General features: G+C 36.6%; 1 protein-coding gene across 7 annotated transcripts in view; it reads right to left on the bottom strand.

The window, feature by feature from the left end:
• LOC18426130 (myb family transcription factor PHL7) overlaps positions 1-25,248 on the bottom strand; it is a 44,359-nt gene that overhangs the window by 5,579 nt on the left and 13,532 nt on the right. For 2 of the 7 annotated variants that reach the window (XM_088858783.1, XM_020662325.2), the window contains exons 2-5: positions 10,990-11,213; positions 8,438-8,514; positions 8,163-8,205; positions 7,949-8,006 (exon numbers count right to left, since the gene is read on the bottom strand). In XM_088858783.1, coding sequence (XP_088714909.1) covers positions 7,949-8,006; positions 8,163-8,205; positions 8,438-8,514; positions 10,990-11,203 — 392 coding nt within the window. In that variant the 5' untranslated portion in view covers positions 11,204-11,213. Of the gene's footprint in view, positions 1-7,948; positions 8,007-8,162; positions 8,206-8,437; positions 8,515-10,985; positions 11,214-13,131; positions 14,197-25,248 lie in introns of those variants that run through there. The other 5 variants (XM_088858762.1, XM_011622092.3, XM_088858754.1 and 2 more) reach the window with 5 other exon arrangements.

Raw genomic sequence — 25,248 nt, 5'->3', positions numbered from 1 at the left:
AATCCTCATATGCACACATTTGTTTGAGTCGTATAATTTGGAGAATGAATTAATTTGAGTTTGTAAGAAAAGTGTTTGTATATATTCATGAGAAACCTGTATGGTGCTGAAATTTGTATGCAAGTGATGTTGTATTGAGTTTTATCAATCTCCACAGTGTATGTTTGAGTAGAATGCAGTTGGGGACCAAAGTGAGGTCTTATACTATGCATTTGAGTGTATGCAATGGTCTTCAAATGCTTGTAAGAATGACTATGCTGCTGTAATTTTTGTTAAGAGTACTGTAAATTTTTCAAAGTTTTGCATACTTGAGCTTGGCCCTATACGGGTATCAAAGCACTTGATGAGTGTATAGGGCCAAGCTCAAGCACACAACACTTAAAAATTTACAATAACTCTGGCATTTGAAGCTTGACTTACAATGCTCTTAGTCAAAATCACTGCAATATAATCATATACACCCAAAAATAAAGATACAAGACCTCACTTTAGTCCCCAACAAAACACAAGTAGCTACTCACACAAGTGCTCATTTTATTTTTCCCTTTCAGTTCTCATATATTCTCAAATCCATACTACGAACATGTTTAGAAAAAACATTTGTCACCAATCCTTTTGTCATAGGATCCGCATGCATAGCCTAAGGTGGGATACAAGTAAAATCCATCTCCCATTCTCAATGTCCAATCTAATATGGTAGTAATCAGCTCTAATATGTTAGGACTTGCTATGAAACCCAGTTTCTTTTGCCACACTTATTGCCGCTTGATTATTACACATGATCCTTATGGTTTCACATTTCAAGGGCCCATAACGTAATTGGTTAAGTAACCTTTTATTCTAAATGGCTCTTTAGATGCCAAACAACATGCCACATACTCAGATTCCATAAGTAATAGGGCTCTTATATTTTGTTTCTTCAAACATCAAGATATAGCACACCCATTATAAACAAACCGGTAACCTAAACTAGATTTTAACTCATCCATGTCACCTAGGAAAATGGCATCCAAATATCCAAGCACGGTTAAATCCGATGCATCCCCATAATTAAGAGCATATTTGATTGTACCCTTTAGATATATTAGAATCCTTTAGAATCCTTTTTACTGCATTCCAATGCTCAATTCCTCTATTACCTTGGTATGTTTTAATCAGGCTTTGGGAAAAAGCTAGGATCGGTCTAGTTTCCATGGTGATACGCATCAATGATCTATGGCATTTCTACAGGGTACGATTTGCATTTCTCTTCTTGCTTCATCATTCTTAGGGCACATTTTTAGGCTTGACTTTAATCTCTTCTCTATGCGCATACATATGGGTTTGCAATCACTCATACCAAATCTTCAATTATTTTCTTGCAATATGTAGCCTGTGAAAGTTGGATTGTCCAAGTTGATATATCTTATGATTTTGACTCCCAAGACGTATGATGCTTCTTCCATATCTTTCATATCAAAATTATTCCGACAATAAGGCTTTGGTTTCCCTTACTATGCCTAAGAGTTATTATCTATTAGCATGTCATACACATAGAGTGTCATAGATACTATGTTACTCCCACTCATCTTGAGATAAACACATTTGTCCTCATTAGACTCGAACCCAGATTTTGTCAAGGTTTCATGGAATTTGATGAAACCACCTTTGTGAAGCTTGCTTAAGACCATATTAGGATCTAAAGAGTTTATACAATAGGTTCTCTTTCCTGTAAAACCACAAAACCATCGGGTTGTTTCATGTAGATTTCCTCCTCTAACTCCTGTTTTAGAATGCCAATTGGACATCCATTTAATGGAGTTCTTGGTCAAGGTTGGAGCCTATGGATAATGATGATTCCAATGATGACTAATTTTGCAATAGATGAAAAAGTGGCATGGTAGTCTACTCTTTTTGGGTGAAGCCCTTAGCCACTAGCCTTGCTTTGTATTTTTCTAATTGGCCCTCCAAGTTAAACTTCTTTTTGTATATCGGATGCAAGAAGGAAAGGTACGAAATTGAATCCACCCTTTTTCTAAACCTTCAACAAGCATTATCAGCAATAATGGAGAAAGAACATGGCTGTAAATCAAACCAAGAGAAAAAAAAAAACTTTCTTTAAAATGAAATTTACTCTAGTAACACTTCTCCCAAAATGTAACATCCAACCTTCTATAAGCCTATGAAACTCTATATTAACTTGAAACTGGATTAAACAATTAAGACTCTAAAATACCCCTAAAACAATGCTAAAATTTCAAAAATACCCAATGAAATAGTACCATGAATAGTACTCGTGAATAGCGCAAATAACGAAAATATAAGAAAACCCTTGAATCCCAAAAAAAATTAAAATCCTAAAAATAAAATCAAAATATATATCCTTTAAAATTGAACAAAAATTAAAAATAAATATAATTTTGAGCTTCATTATTCTCCTCTGATTAGAGAAAACTCGTCTTCGAGTTTTGAAGTGTGCTAAGATGAATTCAGTGTCAAAATCACCTTCTTCTTCTTTGTTGGCTTAAATATTATTCCTAATAAAAATAATTCTTCAAGAAATGGATCATGATATGTATATTGAGGAATCGTTGTAAATTTATCAAATTCGGCTATTCTTGAGCTTCCATTAAAAATCATGTAGGAAACTTCAAATTCAATTTTCAGTATTTTAGAGGCTTTCTCGACATCTATCTCATTAGTCTCTTAAACTAGGGCCACAATTGGCAGATTGAGTTGACCATAGTTCCACTGCACTACTCTGATTCCAATGCCTTAAATCTCCTAAATGTTCCACCTCTTCGATATCTTTAAGATCTTCATCTTTTTCTGTGTAAAAAATTGGTTTAACCACAAAATCTTGATCATCATCATAGATTGGATCTCTTACAAGATCTTGTTCATTATCTAAGTATGTATCGAAAATTGGTGGCAAATCCCAATCTACAACCTGCTATTTTTTATACGACTTACACAAAAATCAACCTCGTTCTCCTTCAAATCATGGAGATCAACTAAATCTCATGATCTATTCTCTCAAACATGAGGCTCTCAACGCAGAGCGCGTGCATAGAACAGGTGGTTGAAAGCAACTTCACCATTCTACTCTAACTTTGAGTCGGACTTTAATTCGCACCATTATCCATAAAAACCCTCACGATTTGGATCTATCCTCGTAGATTCCTCTTTGTTTAGGGAATGTCGTTGCTGACCCCGCTTGTGTAGCAATCGCTCTGCAACCTTCTCTGTTGCAATCTCCAGCCGCCCTCGAACCATGCTCTGATACCACTTGATGCAGAAAGGAAAGGTAGGAAATTGAATCTAAATAAGTAAAATCAGCAATAATGGAGAAAGAACATTGTTGTAAATCAAGCCAAGAGAAAAAAAAAATTTACTTTAAAATAAAATTTATTCCAATAACATTTCTCCCAAAATGTAACATTACAACCTTTTATAAGCCTATGAAACTCTAAAACAACACTAAAATTCCCAAAATACCCTATGAACAGTAACACGTGAGCAGTAACTGTGAACAGTACCATGAATAGTACTCGTGAATAGAAAATAAAGAAAATTAATCCCAAAATAAAATCAAAATATACATCTTTTAAAATTGAATAGAAATTAAAAATAAATATAATTTTTCCCTTCATCACTATCCACTTGCACCCTATGGAATTTCGGTTAGGTGGTAGGCAAATTAAGTTCGGTACATTAATTTTGGCAATGGAGTTCATCTCATCCTCCATAGCTTCGAGCCATTGTTGACTCTCGGGACATGGCATAGCTTCTAGGAAGGTACTAGGCTTGTAGCCCGGCTCCTCCATAATTCTTTAAAAGGCTTCTCCTAAGTAGATAAGAAATTAGGTGGTCTCCTAATTCTCTCTCTCTCTCTCTGCAATAGGTTGACTCACATGTATAGGTGGTCTATGCTCTTGCCCCCCTCCATTTCATAGAAATCGGCTTGTTTGTGTGTCACCTTTCCTTATTCATCATTAAGGAAATGTGCATCACAACTTTCAATTACTGTCCCATTGGACAAATCGTAGAACCGATACGTCTCCCATGGTGTGGGTAACTTATGGATATACATTTGATGGTCTTTGGTTGGAGCTTAGTTCTATTTTACGTCTCCCATGGTGTGGGTAACTTATGGATACACATTTGATGGTCTTTGGTTGGAGCTTAGTTCTATTTTGCAAGGGTACGAGAACAAGGGTCAAGCATCCCCAAACTTTGAGGTGATTGAAGGGATTCGACCGGTGTAGATTTGGTAAGGAGTTAGATGGGGTTTGGTGGGTGACCACTTCACCCCAAAATCGAGGCTAAATTTGGTAGTTGCCATTATACTCCGTACCAATCTCTCTATAAAGGTTTAGTTCCTTCTATCAGTGACCCCATTTGGTTCGGCTAAGTTAAGCATTGTAATTTGGTGTACAATCCCATGTTCAATGCAAAAATCGCGGAAGGCATAGGAGGTGCACTCTCCACCTCTATCAAATCTGAGGGTCTTAATTTTAGATCCTACCTGATTCTCTACCTCGGCTTTATATTGTCTGGATTTCTCTAAGGCTTCGCTTTTATTATGTAGGAGTTAAGTACGGCCAAGGCAGGAGTGGTCATCAATGAAGTTGATAAAATACCTCATGGAGCCCTTAGAGGCCACACTTGTAGGCCCACAAATGTCCATGTGGATTAATTCTAATAACTTAGTTGCCCTTTTGACTTTAGTGTGGGGTCTCTTTGCCATCTTTCCTTGGATACAAGCCTAACATGTGTTTTTGAAATCATCATCCAAATTTTTAAGAAATCCATCCTTTCTTAATCTTTCCATGTGTCCTTTGCCTATGTGACCTAGTTTTCTCACATATAGAAACTTATTGTTCTCTCACATAATATCCCACATACTAATGCAGCCTTGCATCGGTCTCACATGGCAACTCTATATCCTCAAAATGCTCATTTCTGACCCACTAAGGGGCTCTCCAATTATCTAAAAGAGTATGTTAGGCCACTCAGTGGATCGCCCACACGTCAGCAAACCAAATAGGTTTGCATTGGCATGATGGCAACCCTTTGCATGTAGTTCATGAATTTATTTAGGAGTTCAAGGATTTTATTTGCATCGGTCCCATATATACATTGGAAAATCAGGAGTCACATATTAGCATGCTAGGAATATTCATAATGAACTTTAATCCAACCATAAATGGCACACATTTATTCACCCAAAATAAATAAATAATGGCACACATCAAGTGACTCATGTTTTTTCAAAACGGTACAACACATAATCAATGGTACAATTCTTATAAAATGGTGGAAGGAAACACATAGGCCTATAAAAGATGAATTCAAAAAATGAAGAAGCCCAAAAATTCTTTCTAGTGTTCCACAAGTCATTATCATGGTTTCAAAAATCAAACCGCCTGGTGCCTAGGCGATCCAAGGGGCCTGGGTGATGGATTTCCTGGGCGGGGAGTCCCTGGGTGGCTGCCTAGGTGCCTAGGCGCTAGGCGCCCAGCCCTGGACAGCCGCCCACGACCTACGCCCCACACAGGGGCGTAAATGCCCCTCACTGAGAGGCCTTTTTGTCTTTTTTACCCCTAAATTAGGGAAAATTGGGGTTTGGGTTATTGTATGACCTAAACCCCTTTGTTTACCTTTAGAGTGGAAAAAAATTTAAAAACAATTACTTTTTCATATTTCTAAGAGATCAATTGGGTATTTTAAAGTTTTGAAAAATCAATCCAAACATTGTCTTTTTTATTTGGATTTGATTTTCATGATTTTTTAAGCTTACTAGAGGGTTTTTAGGAAGTATATGACATTGAAAAACATCTCTAACATTGAAGATTGTGCAAAACGGTTAGTTAAAATATCTTCATATTTGAGATTTTATTTGTTATTTCAATGTCTTCTTTGGTTTCTTCTGGAAGTGGTGATCCGGATATAAGTATGATTATAGCCCAAATCCAAACGACAAAAATCATATAAGAGGTAATTATTGTGAGAAAGATACTAATGGGGGTATAAATTGATTCAAAGAACACCTTGCTAGTATTAGGAGGATATTACCCCTTTTAAAAATGTTCCTGAAGCTACCATAGAGGGGATTAAGTAATATATGAGTTTAGTAAAACACAAATAGGAACAAAAGCATTGTCATTTGGATAGGTCTACTTCTGGTTCTTCTAGAGAGGTGATCCAGGTTGGAACTATAGTTATAACTCGAAACCAAACAATAAAAATTGTATAAGGTGTAATTTTGGTGAAAAAATACCAATGGAGATATTAACCACTTCAAGAAACACCTAGTCGATATTAAAGAGAATGTTGCTTTTTGTAAAAAAGTTCTTGAAGCTATTGGGGATGAGATTAGACAATATTTGAATTTAGTAAACCTAGAAAAAGAAGAAAATGAGCCTTGTTATATGTGAATATCTTCTTCAGGTTCTTCTAGAAGTGGTGATCCAGGTTGGAAGTATGGTTACAATCCAAATTTGAATGACAAAAATTGTATAAGGTGTAATTATTGTGGAAAGGAGTATGTTGCTGGTTCAAGAAATACCTTGCCGGTATTAAGGGGCATGTTGCCCCATGTAAAATGTTTCTGAGGCTACCAGGGAGGGGATTAAACAATATATGAGTTCAGTGAAACACAAAAAGCAAGAAAAGGGTGAAAAAGCACCAGGTAGAGCAGCCAAGACCCCTAGGGTCTCATCTGAATAGAGTAATAGGGTCTCATCTGAATAGAGTAAGAGGAGGGTAGAAGGAGAGGAGGAAGAGGCAAATTCAGAAAAAACAGAGGAGACGAGCGTTATGTTGAAGAAGGAGATGACTCTCATGATGATGACCTCGAATCTGATATATATGATGAGGCTTACCCACCTTTTTCTGATGATGACTGAAGACACTTGACTCTTGGTGTTAAGTCTTAGACTGTATATTTTCTTTTTCTTATTTTCAAGTTTCTACTATCTACTCTTATGTGTATGCTTGTATGGGTGTATCATTGTATGAAATATGGATTACGGAATGATATGCACTATGGAACATGGAGAATGGTCTATGGAGTATGGATTATAGATTGTGCCTATACTACTAATTTAACAACTACTATTATATTTCACTTTTGTTGGTGCTAGTAGTATATCTATTACAAATGTACAAAAGTTTGGAATGGGATTTTTATTATTTTATGATGTATATACAGTATACTCATATTTTCCTGCCCCTTGCTCCTCTTCTTCAACCTAGGTTCTAGGCCGCCCAAAACCTGGGCAGCCGCCTAAGTGCTGGCAGGCAAAACCCCCCAGCCACCTAGGCGACGCCCGGCATTTTCTGGAGCACTGTTCATTATCATATATGTATTGTCTCTTCTAGCTCCTCTTATGCAAAATTTTGGTTGAGATAAAGAATTTTCAAGTTCAAGATCTAGCTCGTAGATGGGTTTACCATTTCTTTTGTTCATATACATCAATTTGCTCCCACAAGGTTTTTTCACAAAATCTTTGAAGTGAGTCTGGGGCAAAGGCAATGAATACTTCTTTTATTCCCTTTATAGATTAGCTTTAGAAATTTTCATTCTAACTCTAAAGGTTTAGTGGCTATGAAGTACTCCACTTTAACCTTGTTGCTATCATAATATAGTCATATAAAAGTTTTCGGGTATTCCTTCCTCAAGGTATGGGTGTCTCTTGATCTAGTGGTAGCATCCATGACAATGAAGTCATGGAGTATTACATAATCACTATTTTATTCAACACATAATCTAATATCAAATATCATTAAATATACACAATATGGTTATGAGGGCAAATGAGCAATTAACCAATATAATAAAGACCAGATTGGTCGTTGAACTGGTGAAGACAACAGTCCTGTTGGGTCTATTGTTACTAACATCAATTTGTTTTCCCCTAAAAAATATCCAACCACAAGAAGGAAAGAAGTTAAGAAAACTTACGGTGCAGATTCCATGTTTGGAAGGATGTCAGATGACTCCTTTTTTTCATCTTTTGTACCTAAGAATCAAAAATATTAATAAAACTTTGTATCAAAGAGCATTTTATTGAAGAATCCCAAAAGAATTTAAGAAAGAATAGAAGTAGACACAATGCTGAAAATACACAGCTCAAGCAGCAAATACAAAAAGATGGTCTAGGCAAGAAGGTCTTTACCATCAGCTGGAGAATCTGGAAGGTATTTTGCCAGACGATACTTCTAAAGAACAGCATAACGAAATTCAATCAGCATCTTTTTTTTCTTATTGGGAAGTTCAGTGGTAGGAATCGAACTTGAGATGTAGCGTTGCTTGACATCAACTGCTAACCACTCAAGCCCAAGCCCGATTCCTTCAATTCAATCAGCATCAAACACTTGGAAAACATCAGTACTAAATAGCCTCAGATGTAAAAAGAGTATCATAAAAGCATAAAAAAGGCACCATAAATACCTGCAAATGACTTTTAACATGATATATAGTCAATCCAGGTACTCCCATTACCCTTAACACACCCTTTGGTGTTGCTCCTGAACCAAAGAGAAAATAATTTATCATACATCATATACAATGCAGGAAGCATTGCAATGCCCCATACTAAAGCATTTGGTCTGTAATACAACATCACTCCATAGTACAGTTATCAAACAGATAAAGTGATAATAGTTAATCCAGGTAAATGTTGGAGGAACAGCCATGAAAAAGACCAAACTCTTTGGAATGTCAGCATGATAAAATCCATAAATAACTCAAATGCAAACAAGGGGTAATCCAATATGAAACAATAAATTGCAGGACATTCCAATTTGAACCGATACATTTAAGATATTAAATTCAAAGGAAGTTCATGTTCTGGCTCGTAGGTTCTCTGTACAAGGGATGACTTCACCATGACCTGGTTGGGAGCATATTGTTTGGTCAATCTCTATCTATGGTGTAGTAGTACTAGAAAAGGAGCTTCTATGACCCTATGGATCGCAGCTCACGCAAAGGGTATCCAAGCTTTTATGTAATAAGCAAGACCAAGTTTCTATTAGGTGTCAACTGAACCACATTTACTGAAAAACAGGTGTATGGACTATGGACTAATTACAGATCATTAAATAATACAAAGATCAGTATCAAACAATTAGATCTTACAAGTTCATCATATACACTTTTCTTGGAAAGACGAGAATTAAGATTGAGGTAAGAATACGTCCCATATGGTAGAATGGCAGGCAAGTTTAAATTTTTGCCTTGGAGAATAAGCTGTTTTAACAATACAATTTTCCCTTGCATACAAGCAACATACTAGCATTTTTTAATAGTAAAAATTCTTTAAGAGGCCCTGATCTAAGGGTAAAGCGCATCATGACTCTAATAGCCTCTAGATTCATAAACAACTGTTCCAATCCCTATTCTATCTGCAGAACCTAGGAAATTTGCTTCCAGCATCAGGAATACTCCCAAACTGATACCTGTATTTGTGCAACCATACCATATTTTCCCTCCTAGAGACTCCTGTATCTAGTTTTGATGATTATTCCATATAGAGAGCCCCAAGAAAAGAGGAGAAACCATGAAAGTTAGTTATGAAAAAACGATTGACTCCATTAGGGTTCCATTCCCTTGGTCTAAGCTCAATAACTACGACATAATCTATGTTAAGTGCACTTCTTCTCACTTGTATTTAAGATCATTGGCTTTCAGACATTGAATCTTACCACCAATGTATTCTTAGCATTTTCCAACCTACGTGCCTACGTTCTTGAAATCTTTTGTCACGGTTGTCATCTAGTTAGTCTACTCTTGTCATCACTCGAATTTCTCATGAACCAAGTGGAACTGGATACAATGGCTGAGAAACACAAGTTCAGATATACTCAAGGATATCAGGTGCTACAACAAATCTGACTGCGGATAGCAAGGCAAAATACTAGGCAATGAACCAACAGAAGAATTTACTTGCCAGACATGGAGATATTTAGATCTCCCAATATACAGAAGAATTTAGGTCCTTAAAGTTGGACCAAATGTGTAGCATGGCGATTTAGATGCTTGGTATGCGAGGTCCCTCCCATCCATGAAAGAACTAGGAAGTGAGAGTATGGGACTCAGGGACAATCAAGAGGGAAACCCCAATAAATCAGATCCTCACTTGCTCCACTCCCAAACTTTGGGGAGGTTGCCAAACCGATGTAGACCTACGGTTGAGGTGTTTTGAATGTGTGACTGCTTCAAACATGTGAACCTAAAAACAGCAAAACAAAAGAGAAAATAGCATATAAAAAACCTATAACACATTGGAAGAAAATAGGATAGTTTCATTAGGGTTTCATATCTACATAATATAATATATACAATACAAAAACTAATTACCGTACCTTGGGTGTATGCACAATTAGCCAGATACCCACAGGGATGTATTGTAGCATAAAGATATGTGCAAATTACAATTCTACCTCACAATGTAACTTTTTCTTTTATTGGCAAAATTTCTCCATTTTGTTAACAGGTAAAAATATGCCAATCTCAGCCATATAATTTCTATATTACAAATATTGATAAAGAAAAATAAGACTTATAATATAATCGGTCCTAGGAGGTTCTGTCAGTTGGAAGACTTATAAACAGAATCAAATAATCTTGAATAAGGCATGTGCAAGAATGCAGAATTTATCATTGAAACTTGGTTCAGGAATAGTTGCAGGCATTGTTTTACGGAGTCCATATACCCTAGTTTCCAGCCTATAGCAGTTTAAGAGACACTTTGAAAGACGCATTATAACTGAGCAGAATAAAATGGTGCCAATTTACATAATAAAGCATATTCACAAAAAATACATCCATGGAAGAACGTAGTCCCACAATTTTCCAAAAATTATAGGGTAGGCTATACTTGCATGATATGATCTCAAATTCGCACAAACTCCATACATGAGATGAAGATGATGCCAAGTCACGCATTGAATATTTTATACATGACCAAACGAGATATTCACATTACAGATAAAAATACCCACTATCTGGTCCACCAAGTTGTGCAATTGCATCGACAAAACGATCGTGAAGATCTGACGTCCATCGCAATCGTTGCTTTCCAGCTCCTCCAGAAGTAGGAGACTTGTTTATCGGCGATCCTCCCGAAACACCAATATTTGCAAGTTGGTCGGCACCCTGAGATTGAGGTTTATGAGGCACTAGGCCCATAGTTGAGAACTTCTTAGGATAGTACATGTTGAATGGGCTGCATGATCAGACAAGATATTAGTGTCTGAAATATTTAAATTAATTGAACATGATTTACATGGAAATATATACCTTCCAATAGAATTTCCACACACACAAATGATCGTTAAATGAGTTAAGCCAACATGTGTTCATATTCCTTAGATGGTCAGGGTGAGGGTGCCACAACGTGACATCTTGAGTTTCATTCCTAGTAGATCCTAAGATATATATATAGAAAACGTTTATATAGAGCCGAGGCTCTAAACAATCAAATTAGAGCACAGTGCCCACCTTCAAAATTTCACTAGAAGAGGTTGTTTTGATGCCCATATATCCTCAAATTGATCATCCTGACAACAAGATGAATGGACTTCAAGTATTGGAAATAGTGCATCTTGTAACGCGTTTTTGGAGCGTCCATTTTCAAGATTTTCAAGTTTTCATAGATCTACTCGATCTACACTATTTTTGAAGCTTTAAATTTTATAATTAAAGATGAAAATATATTTTAAGGCTATCACAAAGATTTTCAGTATTGAAATCACATTTCTCGACACCATTTGAAGGTGTGCTTTACTTTGATTGTTTAGAACCCCAGCTATATACAAACCACACTATATATATATATATATATATATATATATATATATATATATACACACACTATCATTTCTAGTTTTTAAAATTTATTTATTTTTACAGATTAATAATCTCCATGTTAAAGTACATTATTAGGATCAAATTCTAATTCAAAAATAAATTATTAAGGGGCCCGCATTTCTACATGTAAGTCTGTGGACTCATAGAACCCATGTCCATAACTAAATGAGCCCGCAAGCCAGCTAAACACACAAAACATAAAAGAAAAATCTGTTCATGCTGGTCTAGAAAAAAAAAAATTTAAAAACTTAACAAGCATTTGCATATTTAATTAAGACAAAACAAATAAGGAAATGTTATTCTCCAATATCTGGTTATGCATGATAAATCAGCATTTAGAAAACTGGTGACTCGGACGCGGACTCTCCTGAGTCACTCAGACCCAGCAGGGTGCCAGTTCTGGATGAAAAAGACCAAACCCCGAGCTAGTCCCACCGAGCCCCGGTCCCCTTTTGTTTTTCAGCCACAGGCTCCGCCAAGGGGTCACTAGATGACTCAAGCTTAGGACCCTAGCAAGCCACTTGAACCCAGAAGGTGCTGGTCCGAGTGCAAAACCTACAGTGTACTAGGGAAACGTTACATGATGTTCCAGGTCACAATGGACCATGGCAAAGAGTGAACCACCACGCTGATGAGACCAATTAAGATGGTTGACATGGATTGCAGAATCACATAATTCTGTCCACCATTTTCACACACATTAGACATATTTTGGAGCATCCCTCTTAGCACAGACATATATTCTTCAAAAAGAAAATACTGGGAAAAAGGGAAATGTTATATGGACTGGATTGCCCTATTCTACAGATTTGAAGGAAGCCCCAAAAAACAAAAACCATCAATTATTTATTTTTTAAAAGAAATGACAGCAGCTCCTGCTCGAACTACAACTCAGAATCATCCATACGTGGGATGATAAGGTCTACAGTTTTAACAGCTCAAAATTATTTATTTTTTAAAAGAAATGATCAGAAGATGAGTCGATATGGGTCTGCAATATTTCAGGTCCAGAAAATCTTCCCAAAGTGGTTTTTTGGGCCCCGGTTAATACTGTAGAAATGGACGGCAAGTTTGCGATGGGTAAAGTCAATAAATCTACACATGCTTGCTTGTATGCTTGCTTGTATAGGGCCGTAGGCCAAGAATCACTTCCAATGTCTTCTTGGGGTAGCACAGTAGCGGCACAAATATCCAAAAATTCTATTGGCACCAAAGGTAAAACTACATAAAACAAGGGTAAAACAACATGAATTAAGGGTAAAGCTTCACCATACTTCATCTAGCAGCAAAGAAAGGGAGGGTCATTGAGCATCATTTCAACAAGAAATGCAATAGTCTCTCAAGCAGAGCAAATTTGTGAGCGGTAGAGTTGAAGCAGAAAAACCCATATCTCAACAACTATAACCACAGATATGCTTCTAGTAAAGATAAGAAGCATCAAACTGGAAGTCTTGGGTACAATCCCAAGAATTTGATGTAAGAATACGTTATTCAGATAAATATAATTAGGGAAAATTTCAAATAATGAAGAAAACCAGTTCTGATCTCACAATGGAGCTCAAGTGGCATCAGAAATGGTACACTCCAAAATTCTTTGGACACACCACTGCTCCAGAAAAACAAGCAAAAACTCCAAAAATTTATACATCGCTGAATCAGAATTACACCATTTGGTGAATTACATATTCAGGATCATACACACACACAAAAAGTTCTCAGGACACAAACAATCACTTAAAGCCAAAACAACTAGACCAAAACCAATTCAACAAAGCTCACTCAGAAAAACACCATTAAAGCACAAGGGAAGCCATTTCTGGTCTCAACACTCAAGTACCTTTCTTCCACAGCCAGATCAGTGAATTCTATTGACAACCTCTAAAAAAGCCTCCCCCTTTGTCAAATTTTTAAGCCCTCTCATGCTCCATGATGAATGCACATCCTTCTGCACAATTAAAGCCCTTCAAACAATAACTCAGCATTCATAGTTTTACACAATCAAAAGGACGAATCCCCCCCCACAAAACGATAAGCCACGTTCTAACTAGAGCTCTAGTGCCAAGCAAAGTCCCAGAAATGGCAGTTTTAGGGTTTCCAAAGGAATCTCCAGGTCAAACTCCACACCTAGCGTTACTGAAAGAGACTCACACAGACAGAAAGTTCAGAGAAGGGAATCCTTGCAGAGTGGAGTTAGTGGATGTCCAAAATTAGGGTTTGCAGTTAATGGAGTCCAAGAAAATTAGGGTTTTGACATTAATGGAGGATCAAATTTAGGGCTTTCTCCTTTGCAGGCGATCAGTTCCATTTCTGGCTTCCCTTTCTTTTGTTGGACTCGAGTCAGTGGGAAGAGTTTGAAAGGGAGAGGCTATTTATTGGTGTGGACCGTGGTTAGGATTTAACCGCGATCAATGGTTTGTTAACCAAGCGGTTGGGTTAGGGGGCGTTAAGAGTGTCGTTGATGACGTCATTGACTAGGGTTTAGAATGGAGATGATTGGTTAGAGTGCTACGCATTTCGAGGATGATCGCTTTAAGTGGGGGAATTAAGTTTAATTAATGGCACTAAACATGGTTTAGTAATTGATAATTACTTTTAATTTGGAATGGTATCGGTTTGAAGAGGGCCAGGGTTTACGTGAATCTAGGGGTGCACCTAACCTGTGTTGTGGAATCCACCCATTAGAATTCATCTGAGATGGATTTTGAATTTAAATTTTTGTTCATTCATGCATAACATCTAGTGGTGGTGTGAGCGGGTCGGGCCTATGGCACTCCAACACGTGATGCGTTAAGTTAGGGGCCTTTTATCTTAGGGACTTGCCCAACCCAAAAGACTCGATTAAGGGCCCTAAGCCCATGGGCCTAACCCCATTAATTAAGCCTAGGTTTAGGCAAGGTCTGGCTTGATGGGCCCTATGAAGGGCCCCAATCTTGGTCCATGTAAAGCGACTTGGCCCATTTACACCCCAATCACCATTATTGTGAATTTGAAAAGAAAAATAAATTTTGAGTTTAGAAATTATCTCTTTTATACTTTTTTAGACTATTCGGTTTAGTTCTATAAAGATTGTCACATCTTTATTATGTTTGGAGCTCCAAATTCATGGATCTAAGGCACAAATGAAATTATAATAAGTTGGGATGTATTTTAGATCCTAAATTCTTTGAGAACCAAGGTAGACACAAGCCGAATATCTCATCAAAACTTGTCCAAAAGATATTGAAATGGTTGAGAGAATAATAAGATTCCGGATCGAGGCATCAGAGGTGACGAGTTATTCGAAAATAACTCTAGACTGTGTTGATTAGTGTTTTAAAATCCTGAATCAAGTAGCCACTCTGTTACCTGCTATTCTATCCAAATCAAGATTTGGAATCAATGGGGATAGGTAAAAAATAATAGTAAGAAATAAAAAACAGTGGGAATCTCACAATTTAGGGGTTCACCCATCAATCTCGATCTAAATTACGACTCAATTGATTATGCATTTGTCATTACCTCAAACATCATTTCCTTTGGTCCCTGAAGCTTCGGCTTAGTGGTAGACATATCAGTCTAGGTGATAGAGGTCTTGGGTTCATATCATTAATGTTTGTCCAAGAAAAATCAAACAAACTGACCTACTATGTTTCTTAGTAGGACAAATGTTTCATGTGGGCGGGACCGCATTTCTACAATACGCAGTCCCAAAGTATAAAGCATCCATCTTAAAGATAGATGCACATAGGTGGTCCATCTAAAAACAATTGAAACTAAGAGTCCAAATATTTTCTTAATAGAATTATTATTTTTAATTTTTAAAATTTATTTATTTTGTCATATTCATGATGTCTATGTTAGAGATTACATGTCTTTAAAAATTAAGTCAAAAAATCCATCTCAAAAATAGATTTTTAAGAGGTGACTCATTTCTACATGACTCATAGAAACCCTGTCCTTTTCAGTATACTATAGAGACCGTATATGGACCTAGATATAGCTCCACATGACCAAATTGTACATTTAGTCTCATGGCCAAAACACCTATGTATTTTAAGCTAACAATTCTCCAAGTAACATTATCATGATGGATCGTTCAGAATAAATATTGCAATTGATGGTGATAACGGGCACTTCGTTAGTTCCAAATCTCTTTTCTTAAATCGATAGATCAAAATTTGTCGATCTTTTTGAGTTTTGCTATCTTTTCTTAAATCGATAGATCAAAACTTGTCAATATTTTTGAGTTTTGCGACGATGTTCGAACTGCTCGACCAAATGTACAAAAAAGTGACATCAGACCAATTAATGGAGAAGCACATATATAATGGAGAAGCTTCTTGGACACTTTTTATCTTGAAATGACTTAGAACCTCTAAGGTCTTGTTTGTATGCCTTGGCTAACAAACTACAAAACGGAGGGAGTTGTTATTAATGGGAAAATCAATGGTTTATTTGAATGCACTTGTTACCGCTGATAATTCACTATTTCAAGAAATTTATTTTTGCTAGTGAGCTATTTGTTTTTTGGCAGAGTCTATCATAATTTTATCTAATTTAACCTTATAGGTAGTTTTATATAGAAGTTTATATTTTTATTACTTTATCCAGAGTAATTTGTTGCAATTGCATATTTTTAGCGAGGAATAGCTAAAACTAGTTGAAAATCACTGAAAAGATAAATAATTAAATACTATTATGCACAATATAAGATATGTATCAAATAATTAACGTAACATATTAATTTCAGATAAGATAGTTTATACCAGTTAATGCTAACTACCAACGAAACAGGTCCCAAGTATCTTATTATGTAGACTTGGTGACTTTTTGACCACTGGATATAAATTTAGATGGCTACATTTATTCTATTGACCTAGCTTGTTATTCAAAACAAATTGTATTGAACTTTGTGACACACGAAAGCTATCAAATTTCACATCGAATAGTTATAAATACTTGTGACTTCTTTATACCAAAAGTAAATAGTCTCATTGTATACAATCTCATAAAATATGTACATGAGGAGTAAAAGTAGACATCTCTCAAGAGCTTTCCATGCACATGCATCTTTACCACCGTGCTCACTCAAAGCTTTCAGTAGGAGGGCGAATGTTCTCATCTCTCATAGATATGAAGCACTTTTTGCTACAGCAAAATACAAAAAAGGACATTGATAGGATGGTACATATTTTTTAGTTTCAATATTTTATGTGAAATTTGTTGGGTGAGTGTGGCCCTTAAAAGCCTTATGAGTGCTTGTAATAAATATTTTAGTATAATGGAACATGAATTATGGGGGAATGTGATCCTCTGGGGATCATACTAAGAGAATAACATTTGCTGATACCGAACTAAGCTCTACAAACTAGGCCAGTCAATTAAGAAAAATCTATGTTACTTGGGCATAGAAAACTGTTCGACAAGGGTTTTCATAGGTCATCCCTTGATGAGGTCGGGGTACGCCTGGATGAGTGAGTCAAGGGATAGTGTGATCCTTGTGTGTAGTGGTGACCTTCAGAGACGGAGGTCAATGCCTCATCCGCATGCCATCACACGACATGCCTATATGATAGTCATTTAGGAAAAACGAACCACCTTTCAGTATGAAGCTTATGCATGTGCAAGAGATACCCTTATACGCAATATGAGTTGTAATCACATCAGGTCTAAATGACTTTGGTACGTCTCTAAGAAAGAACTTGAAATCCATAAATTGGGATTAAGACCCCTTGCCTATTGATAGACTTTGGTGACCTACTGATGAGCCCCTGCATGGACCGTGGGTCATGGGCAACACTTAGTCGGTTTGAGAAAGCTAGTATGGACCATAGTCCACAGTTGAAGATGGAGCACTCCAATGTTTATTTATTTAATTCCTATACTATATGGATCATTTTCCCATCTAATGAATTTAATTATGTTTGTTTTAATGATATATGATTTTAGAATTGTTATTTGAATTTTTCTTAATATCTGGATATTTTATTTATCAAATTTAAATTTATAAAAATAGATATAGGGATTTTAGATTGATTTAATTATTTAAATTACGTTTTATGAATTTCTAAAAATTATATAATATTTTAATTAATTTGATTATTGCATGGGAGACCCAATGAGCTATATGGGCCCACCATTGCAATGTGGGTGCGGCCCATGAGTGCCACCTAGGGTGGCATGCTCCACTCCAAGGACTTTTCTCATTTTGTTGGATCATGCTTTGGCTTGAAGAAAAACGTTTGATGTTCTAGAAAGCCTTTGCGTTGAGAGCTTTGAATGGATTTTTTGAAAGCATGAGGAGGCTTGTGTATATTTTTGGCATGCATAATATTATGATTGAATTATTTTTTTTAATTTCTATTGATGGGAAAATAGTTTAAGAAGTGGGAGATAAAGGTTCTAGTACCTTCCATATGATGTTGATGGCCCATTTATGGAATGGAGAGCTTAAATCTCTCACCCCACAAGTCACACAAGATCAATGGTGCATATTTAATCTCACAAGAAGAGGCAAGCTATGAAAAACCCTAAAAAACCCTGACCTTATTTTTGCACTACAAAAAGGCGACCCATGCCCATAAATCTCTATACCTAAAATCTCTCTTCTCTTTCTAATATTTTTATCTCTCTTTAGAATGCCAAATTAAGGGGCACGCCCCACGTAGGAAAGAAAAGCTCTATCTCCCTCTCTTATGGAAAATTAGGGGGCACACCCCACTTAGAACTATCTATCTCATCTTGTTTTGTGATGATCTAAGGGTTGAGTAAAAGTAAGTAGATGATAGCTCTCTTAAACTAGGTTTTATGGGTTGTACCTAAGTTTGAGATTTGTGATCAAGACGAGTTCAAAAGTTGCATTGGAGGGTTTGATCTAAACTTACTTTCTCGGTTGAGATTAAAGGTTGATCGTTGAACCCGTGTCATCAGATGATGTTGACTCGGTGTGGGGTGTAATAAACCTAGTTGAGGTAATCTCCGGCACTCTTTTTTTGTTTCTTGCCATATTTAATTATGTTGTCTTTATATTCCCAAGCATAAGAATTGTGGTTATTTTCTTTGTTTAAAAAAAATTAGTTTAGTGACATCAAGATTTTAAGATATTAGATTTACTAGTTTTATTTTTTCTGAAGCAAGAGTTTATTATAATAAGACTACTTGTAAGTGATCTTTGCTAAATAAAGAAAAAGTGAAAAAGAAAAAAAATGTAAAAAAAATATATATATATATCCCCAACAAAATCACATTAGTCTTTTTTTTAAAATTGGAGCAGACACTATACGAATTCCATATTGTTTTTAGGCACAAATTTACTTCTAAATTCTATGGACATGAATAAAAAAGCCTACCATATGCACCAGAGTGCCATTAATCACCCATGCATCCACAAATTTACTTTTGAATTCTATACATGAATCAAAAGCCTACTATATGCACCAGAGTGTCATCAATCACCATACACTCTTGGACCCGTGCGCATGCTCTATACAAGCACCTACACGCTTCCCTTTGTTCGATAAACCTAAGGCAAAAGAGAGCTCCCATATAAATACCACTCTTACGTCATACTATTCTTCCTCTCTCTCTCTCAATTTATTAAAAACTTAGAAAAACATCATATAAAAGTATATTATTTTGAAATACAACATAGTATTTTTTAAATCCTAAAACACTAACACATGCAATTGGGATTTGTTTACGATGAAAATTTGACAAATCTTCCGATGAAGATCTTTCAAATTTTACACCTTAAACTAATTATAAAGATGTAAATAAAGTGGGACAGATCAAATTCAGATCTGAGGTCAGATTTTTCCAAAAACGAGCAGATCTACTCTCAAATCTGTGGCAGAGCCAACATGATCCAGAGCATTAAAATAAGATTTTTAAGACAAGTTAACAAATCATAAATAAATAAAAGAAGAAAAATAGTAAAAAAAAGAAAGAAATAATACCAAAGAGGGGCGGATGGCCCGGAATTCTCAAGCCTTTGAGGGCTCGCCCGTATCAGAACCGGTCTTCTTTGCCTCTCTGATTCGGATGTTGATCAGCAGATCTCTGGTATAAAAGGTTAAATATAGGGTTGTTGTGCCATAATTCTAGTTTTGATCTAAGATTTTTGTGCCCTAGGTCTAGGTTTTCTCAGTCTTAGGGGTTAGGATTTCAGGAGGCTAGGGTTTCTATCTTCTCTAGGGTTTTCAATCTAGAGATTTTTCTAAAGCTATCGCTTTTTCTGGGTTTGAAGGAGAATTTTCTTAGTTTTCTAAGGATTTTGTGATCTCCAAAGGTTGAATATGAATTCTAAGATTTTCCCTAATTTTTTACGATTTTTGGGGATTTTTCTTCAATTTTTAAGTATTTTCCAAGGGTTTTTCCTATTTTTGGTATTTTTGGGTAATTTTCCCAATTTTGGAAATTTCTAAGGTTTTTTTTATTTTTTTTCTCTCTCTCTTTTTAGGTTAGGGAGATGGGGTATTTATATGATTCAATTGGTGATTTTTCCTAAAGTTTTTGGAGTTTTTTCGGAATTTTTTGGATTTATCTTGAAGTTTTAGCCTTATCTAATTAAAAAAAACGTGTTTACTGCATCATTGAATGTATTGACTGCATCATCAGCCCACGTCTGAGCCTGTCGAGCTTGTTACATCCTAGCCCATGGCCCGACAGTTGGGTATCACATGGACTAAATTATCATTTGTTATATCTTTTTATCCGTAGGTCCGATTTAGATGATTCGTAGACTGTTGCAAAGTTATTGGGCTCTACTTCAAATTGGGATAGGATTTGGGTAGTTTTAGGGTAATTAAATTGGGTCTACTAGGATAATGTGGTCCTAAGGATTCATAAAACTATAGAATTTGCTAGATTTAAAATGTGGTGTCTACAGGTACCCCTATTTAGCACTCCATGGTGATTGACAAAGAAGTTGATACTTTGGCGTTCCTTGTCCTTCGAGGGGCAGGTGAACGTCAAAGATAAAGCAGACATTCTAAATTTCTTCATGACATCGCATGGTTAAGCGGAACACCAACTATCCCTCCAAGTCATTGCGCTCACCGAGCTCACTCATCTAGGGTATCTTTCCTCCTAGGGTTTTCGGTGTGAGATTTCGGTGAGTTACACAAGCTTGAAACTCGAGTTAGATTTTCTAGTCATGCCACTTAACTTCAGGGGTTTTGTAGTTACACCTAGGGCATCTTTCCTCCCATGGTTGTCTATAAGAAAAGGCTTTCTATAGGAAGAGACTTGTTTGGCCGAATCCGAAGTAAGAGACGAGGCAGCAAAGCGGCAATCGCGGCAACACGGTAATCATCATATACGGGTATCCAACTTCCTTCGTTTTTTTATGACTCTTTTATAGAATTTTTTAAAGTAGTTGATGAGATTCAAAATAGATCCTGGAGCAAGGATAGGTTACAATTTTAACAAAGAAATTAAAGTTTTTGAAAAACACAAGACATATAGTAAAAATTTTGAAAAGAGAAAGATATTTCGAAAAACAAGGTTGGTTAGCAGTTTTAACTCCTGCATCCATATATACCTCTAAGCATTTTAGTATCACGCAGCGATGGACCATACACGCATCCCTTTTACGTCAATACAGGGATATACGGAATCCATCGAACAGGGTGGTTGTGCCCTAGATACACCGACCTTTTTACGTCATATGGGGCTAGACGCTACCTACTTCAACTTGTTTACGTCACACGAGTTTGATGTTTTTCTATCGAACAGGGTGGTTGTATCCTGGATACACCTGACCTTTCATGTCATACTCGGCTATTTTATGTCGTACGAGTTTGACATTTTTCCATTGAATAGGGTGGTTGTGCCTTGGATACACCTAACTTTTCACGTCATACGGGGATAGACGATACCTATCTCGACTCTTTTACGTCGCATGAGTTTGACGTTTATCTTGTATTGACTCTTTAACATCGCACAACTTTGACGATTATCCTATCTCGGCTCTTTTACATCGCACAAGTTTGACAGTTATCCTGTCTCGACTCTTTTATGTCACACGAGTTGACATTTATCCTGTCTTGGCTCTTTTACGTCGCACGAGTTTGACATTTTCCGAATTGGACTTTGAGATATCGTACACACACACGGGGATGAGCTTGCCTCATTTTGCCTCAGGGGATTCAGTTGAGAGAAAAACGCTCCCAGACTAGCCAATATCATCATTAGCGAGGTTCACTCATCTCCCATATGTCGTAGTTAGTAGTTATACTCATACAACCATGGAGTGCCTGGCTAGTTTCAAGCCTTCATAACAGGCATAGGAAATTGGCTTCGAGAATGAGGCCAGATCGACTAACAGTTTAACCTCTTATAGTGATGGAGGAAGCCCTTTCTAAAAAGGTTTTGGAAATGGAGGGTTTTAACAAACAAATTGAAAAATCGCTTTTAAAAGGGACGGGTCTTACAGTTTTGCCACATGTGACCCCTTGGTCATTTTTTTTATTATATATTACCCAAAGATGATGAAAGGATTTTCTTGTGAAATCGTGAGAACTCAAAAGTCTCGAAGTTGTCTTTTTACCTTTGGAGCTTTCAAGATGTGTTTCGCGGGTCCATGAAGAGTTCTCTGGATTCTTGCTGAGCTTCCATCTTGGAGAGGTCCCGATGTTCTTCCAGGATTCGTCGAAGTCACTTCGGTTTTCCATTCATATCATGCTCCCGCATAGTTCTGAGTTAGTTATGTTGAGAACCTATAGGGTTTAGGAGGAGTCTTCGTCCTCAGGGTCTGCTTGTACCGTATTGTTGGAACTTGTTTGTACTCGAGTATTTTTTATTCAGAAGTTCTTCTTGGAGATTTTTTTTTTAACCCGTGATGCCCTTTCAGGATTTCACCACGTCCATTTTTTTTTTTTTGTGATGCCTTTTCAAGTTTTCACCACTCTTTTGAGCCTGTTATGGTAGTATTTTATGAGATACATCGCATTGATGCGTTGACAGCCCTCTTGATTCTTAATCTTGTAAGAATTGCTTACGTGCACTCAGGTGACCATGAATGGCCCATCCCAATTAGATTTGAACTTGCTTAAAGGGTGTGGGTTTGCAGAAGTGTGTAGGATTTTCTTGAGTACCATGTCCCCTTCCTTGAACTGTCAAGGAACAACTTTACTTTGGTATGACCTTTCGATTCTACGCTGGTAAGCACTAATATTTGTATTGCTCGTAGTCTCTTTCATCAAATTTACGAAAAAATTCTATTTTGTTTAAATTTATTTTAGCCCTGTGAGTTTTTACAACATCCATCTTAGAGATGGACGTTAGTGAGTTAGCGGGCTCTTGCACCAGCTGACTCATGAATGAAATGACTTTTCTTTATCTTAATTAGAATGATGTCACAATTACTCATACCCATTAAATATAAAATTGGATGGCTTGGGGTGTGTCATAACATTCGAGAAATTTTTTTTTGTTTTGAACTTTGAGTTTAATCAATAACACTTTTACAGGCACCCGATTTAGAATATGATAGACAAGAATTATTGTGGCCTAGCCTCTTTATATACATTTCCTTGTAATATTTATTGAAAATACCTTTCCTAAAGGACTATTTTGGCTCTTTTTTTTTATAGTTTTTTATCTGAATTGAGTCTTTCATTGCTTTCTTCTATTTTTTAAGCATTAGGAGAGGACTAAACGGAGTGGAGGTCTTCAATCAGCATATTAGGGATCAGTTAAAGGCCAAAGAGGTACTTTTCACAAGTTCAAACCCTTTTGTAATTTTGTTTCCTATCTTCATGCATATCTCTCTCTCTCTCTCTCTCTCTCTCTCTCTCTCTCTCTCTCTCTCTCTCATATACAAACATGTTTAGAACCATGTACGAGTCAATAATTATTTTATGTTATACATGAGCAAGTATATTATACTCATGCAAGAGCACACTGTACACATATTCCCCTAGGATAAGCGTGCTACTTATGACAATTTTTGGACCTCAAATTTTGGATTCAGCTTGGACTTATTTCTCAAAAGGGACGGGCGTTACAGTTTTGCCTCATGTGGCTCTTTTGGTGGTCATTTTCTTTATTATATTTACCTAAAGATGATGAAAGGATTTCCTTGTAGGATCATGAGGACTCAAAAGTCTCGAAGTTGTCTTTTTATCTTTGGAGTTTTCATCTTGTGTTTCGCGGGTCCATGAAGAGTTCTTTGTATTCTTACTGAGCTTCCATCTTAGAGAGGTCTCGATGTTCTTCTAGGATTCGTCGAAGTCATTTCGGTTTTTCATTCATATCACGCTCCCCCATCTTTCTGAGTTTTTTCTATTGGGAATCTGTAGGTTTTAGGAGGAGTCTTCGTCCTCAGGGTCGGAATGTGCCGTATTGTTGGAACTTGCAAGTACTTGTTTGTACTTAAGTGTTTTTGAATCAGAAGCTCATTCTTGAAGTTTTTTTTTGTTTTTTGTTTTTTTACCCGTGATGCCCTTTCAAGTTTTCACCACGTCCATTTTTGTTTTTTTTTTTTTTTTGTGATGCCTTTTTAGGATTTTACCACTCTTTTCTAAGATACATCGCATTGATGAGGTTGTTGAGCTCGTACCCCTCCTGATTCTTGATCTTATAAGAATTGCCTGCGTGCACTCGGGTGACTATGAATGACCCCTCCCAATTAGGTTTGAACTTGCTTAAAGGGTTTGGGTTTGTAGGAGTGTCGAAGATTTTCTTGAGTACCATGTCCCCTTCCTTGAACTGTCAAGGAACAACTTTACTTTGGTATGCCCTCTCCATTCTACGCTGGTAAGCAACAATATTTTATGTTGCTCGTAGTCGTCTTTCATCCAAATTAACGAGGGCAGCGATTCGTGCTTCGATCTTTTGTTTATCATCTGAATCTTTATATATAAGCACTCAGAGAGACGATATCTCAACTTCAATGGGTAACACTGCTTCCATACCATACACTAATGAGTACGGGGTCATGCCAGTAGGAGTCTTCTCAATTGTCCAGTAGGCCCATAGCACGTCATTTAGCTTTTCGTGCCAATCATTGCCACCTTCTATTATTATGTCTATAATTTTGAGAAGTTTTTTGTTTGTGGCCTCTGCTTGTCCATTTCCTTGAGGATAGTAAGGTGTGGAGAATTTCTATGTTATTCTAAACTTTTTGCACACAGTAGAGACCTTTTCATTTTTTAGATTGGATCCATTGTCAGTAATGATTGACTTAGCAACACCGAACCTTAATACAATATTGTTCTTTATGAAACGGACAACATGTTGTCCCTCAATTTTGACAAATGATGCAGCCTCTACCCGTTTGGTGAAGTAGTCTATAACCGTTAATATAAAACGGTGGTCATTTGAGGCTTTTGGCGAGATTATTTCGATGATATCAAGACCCCATATGGCAAAAGGCCATACAGGTGGTGTTGAGTTGAGTGGTATGGACG

This window comes from Amborella trichopoda, chromosome 1 (assembly GCF_054954075.1).
Source record: "Amborella trichopoda isolate Santa Cruz 75 chromosome 1, AtrichopodaSantaCruz75HAP2 v2.0, whole genome shotgun sequence".
Lineage (NCBI taxonomy): Eukaryota > Viridiplantae > Streptophyta > Magnoliopsida > Amborellales > Amborellaceae > Amborella > Amborella trichopoda.
The sequence above is the reverse complement of the archived record's forward strand: the minus strand, read 5'-3'. Positions and strand labels throughout refer to the sequence as shown.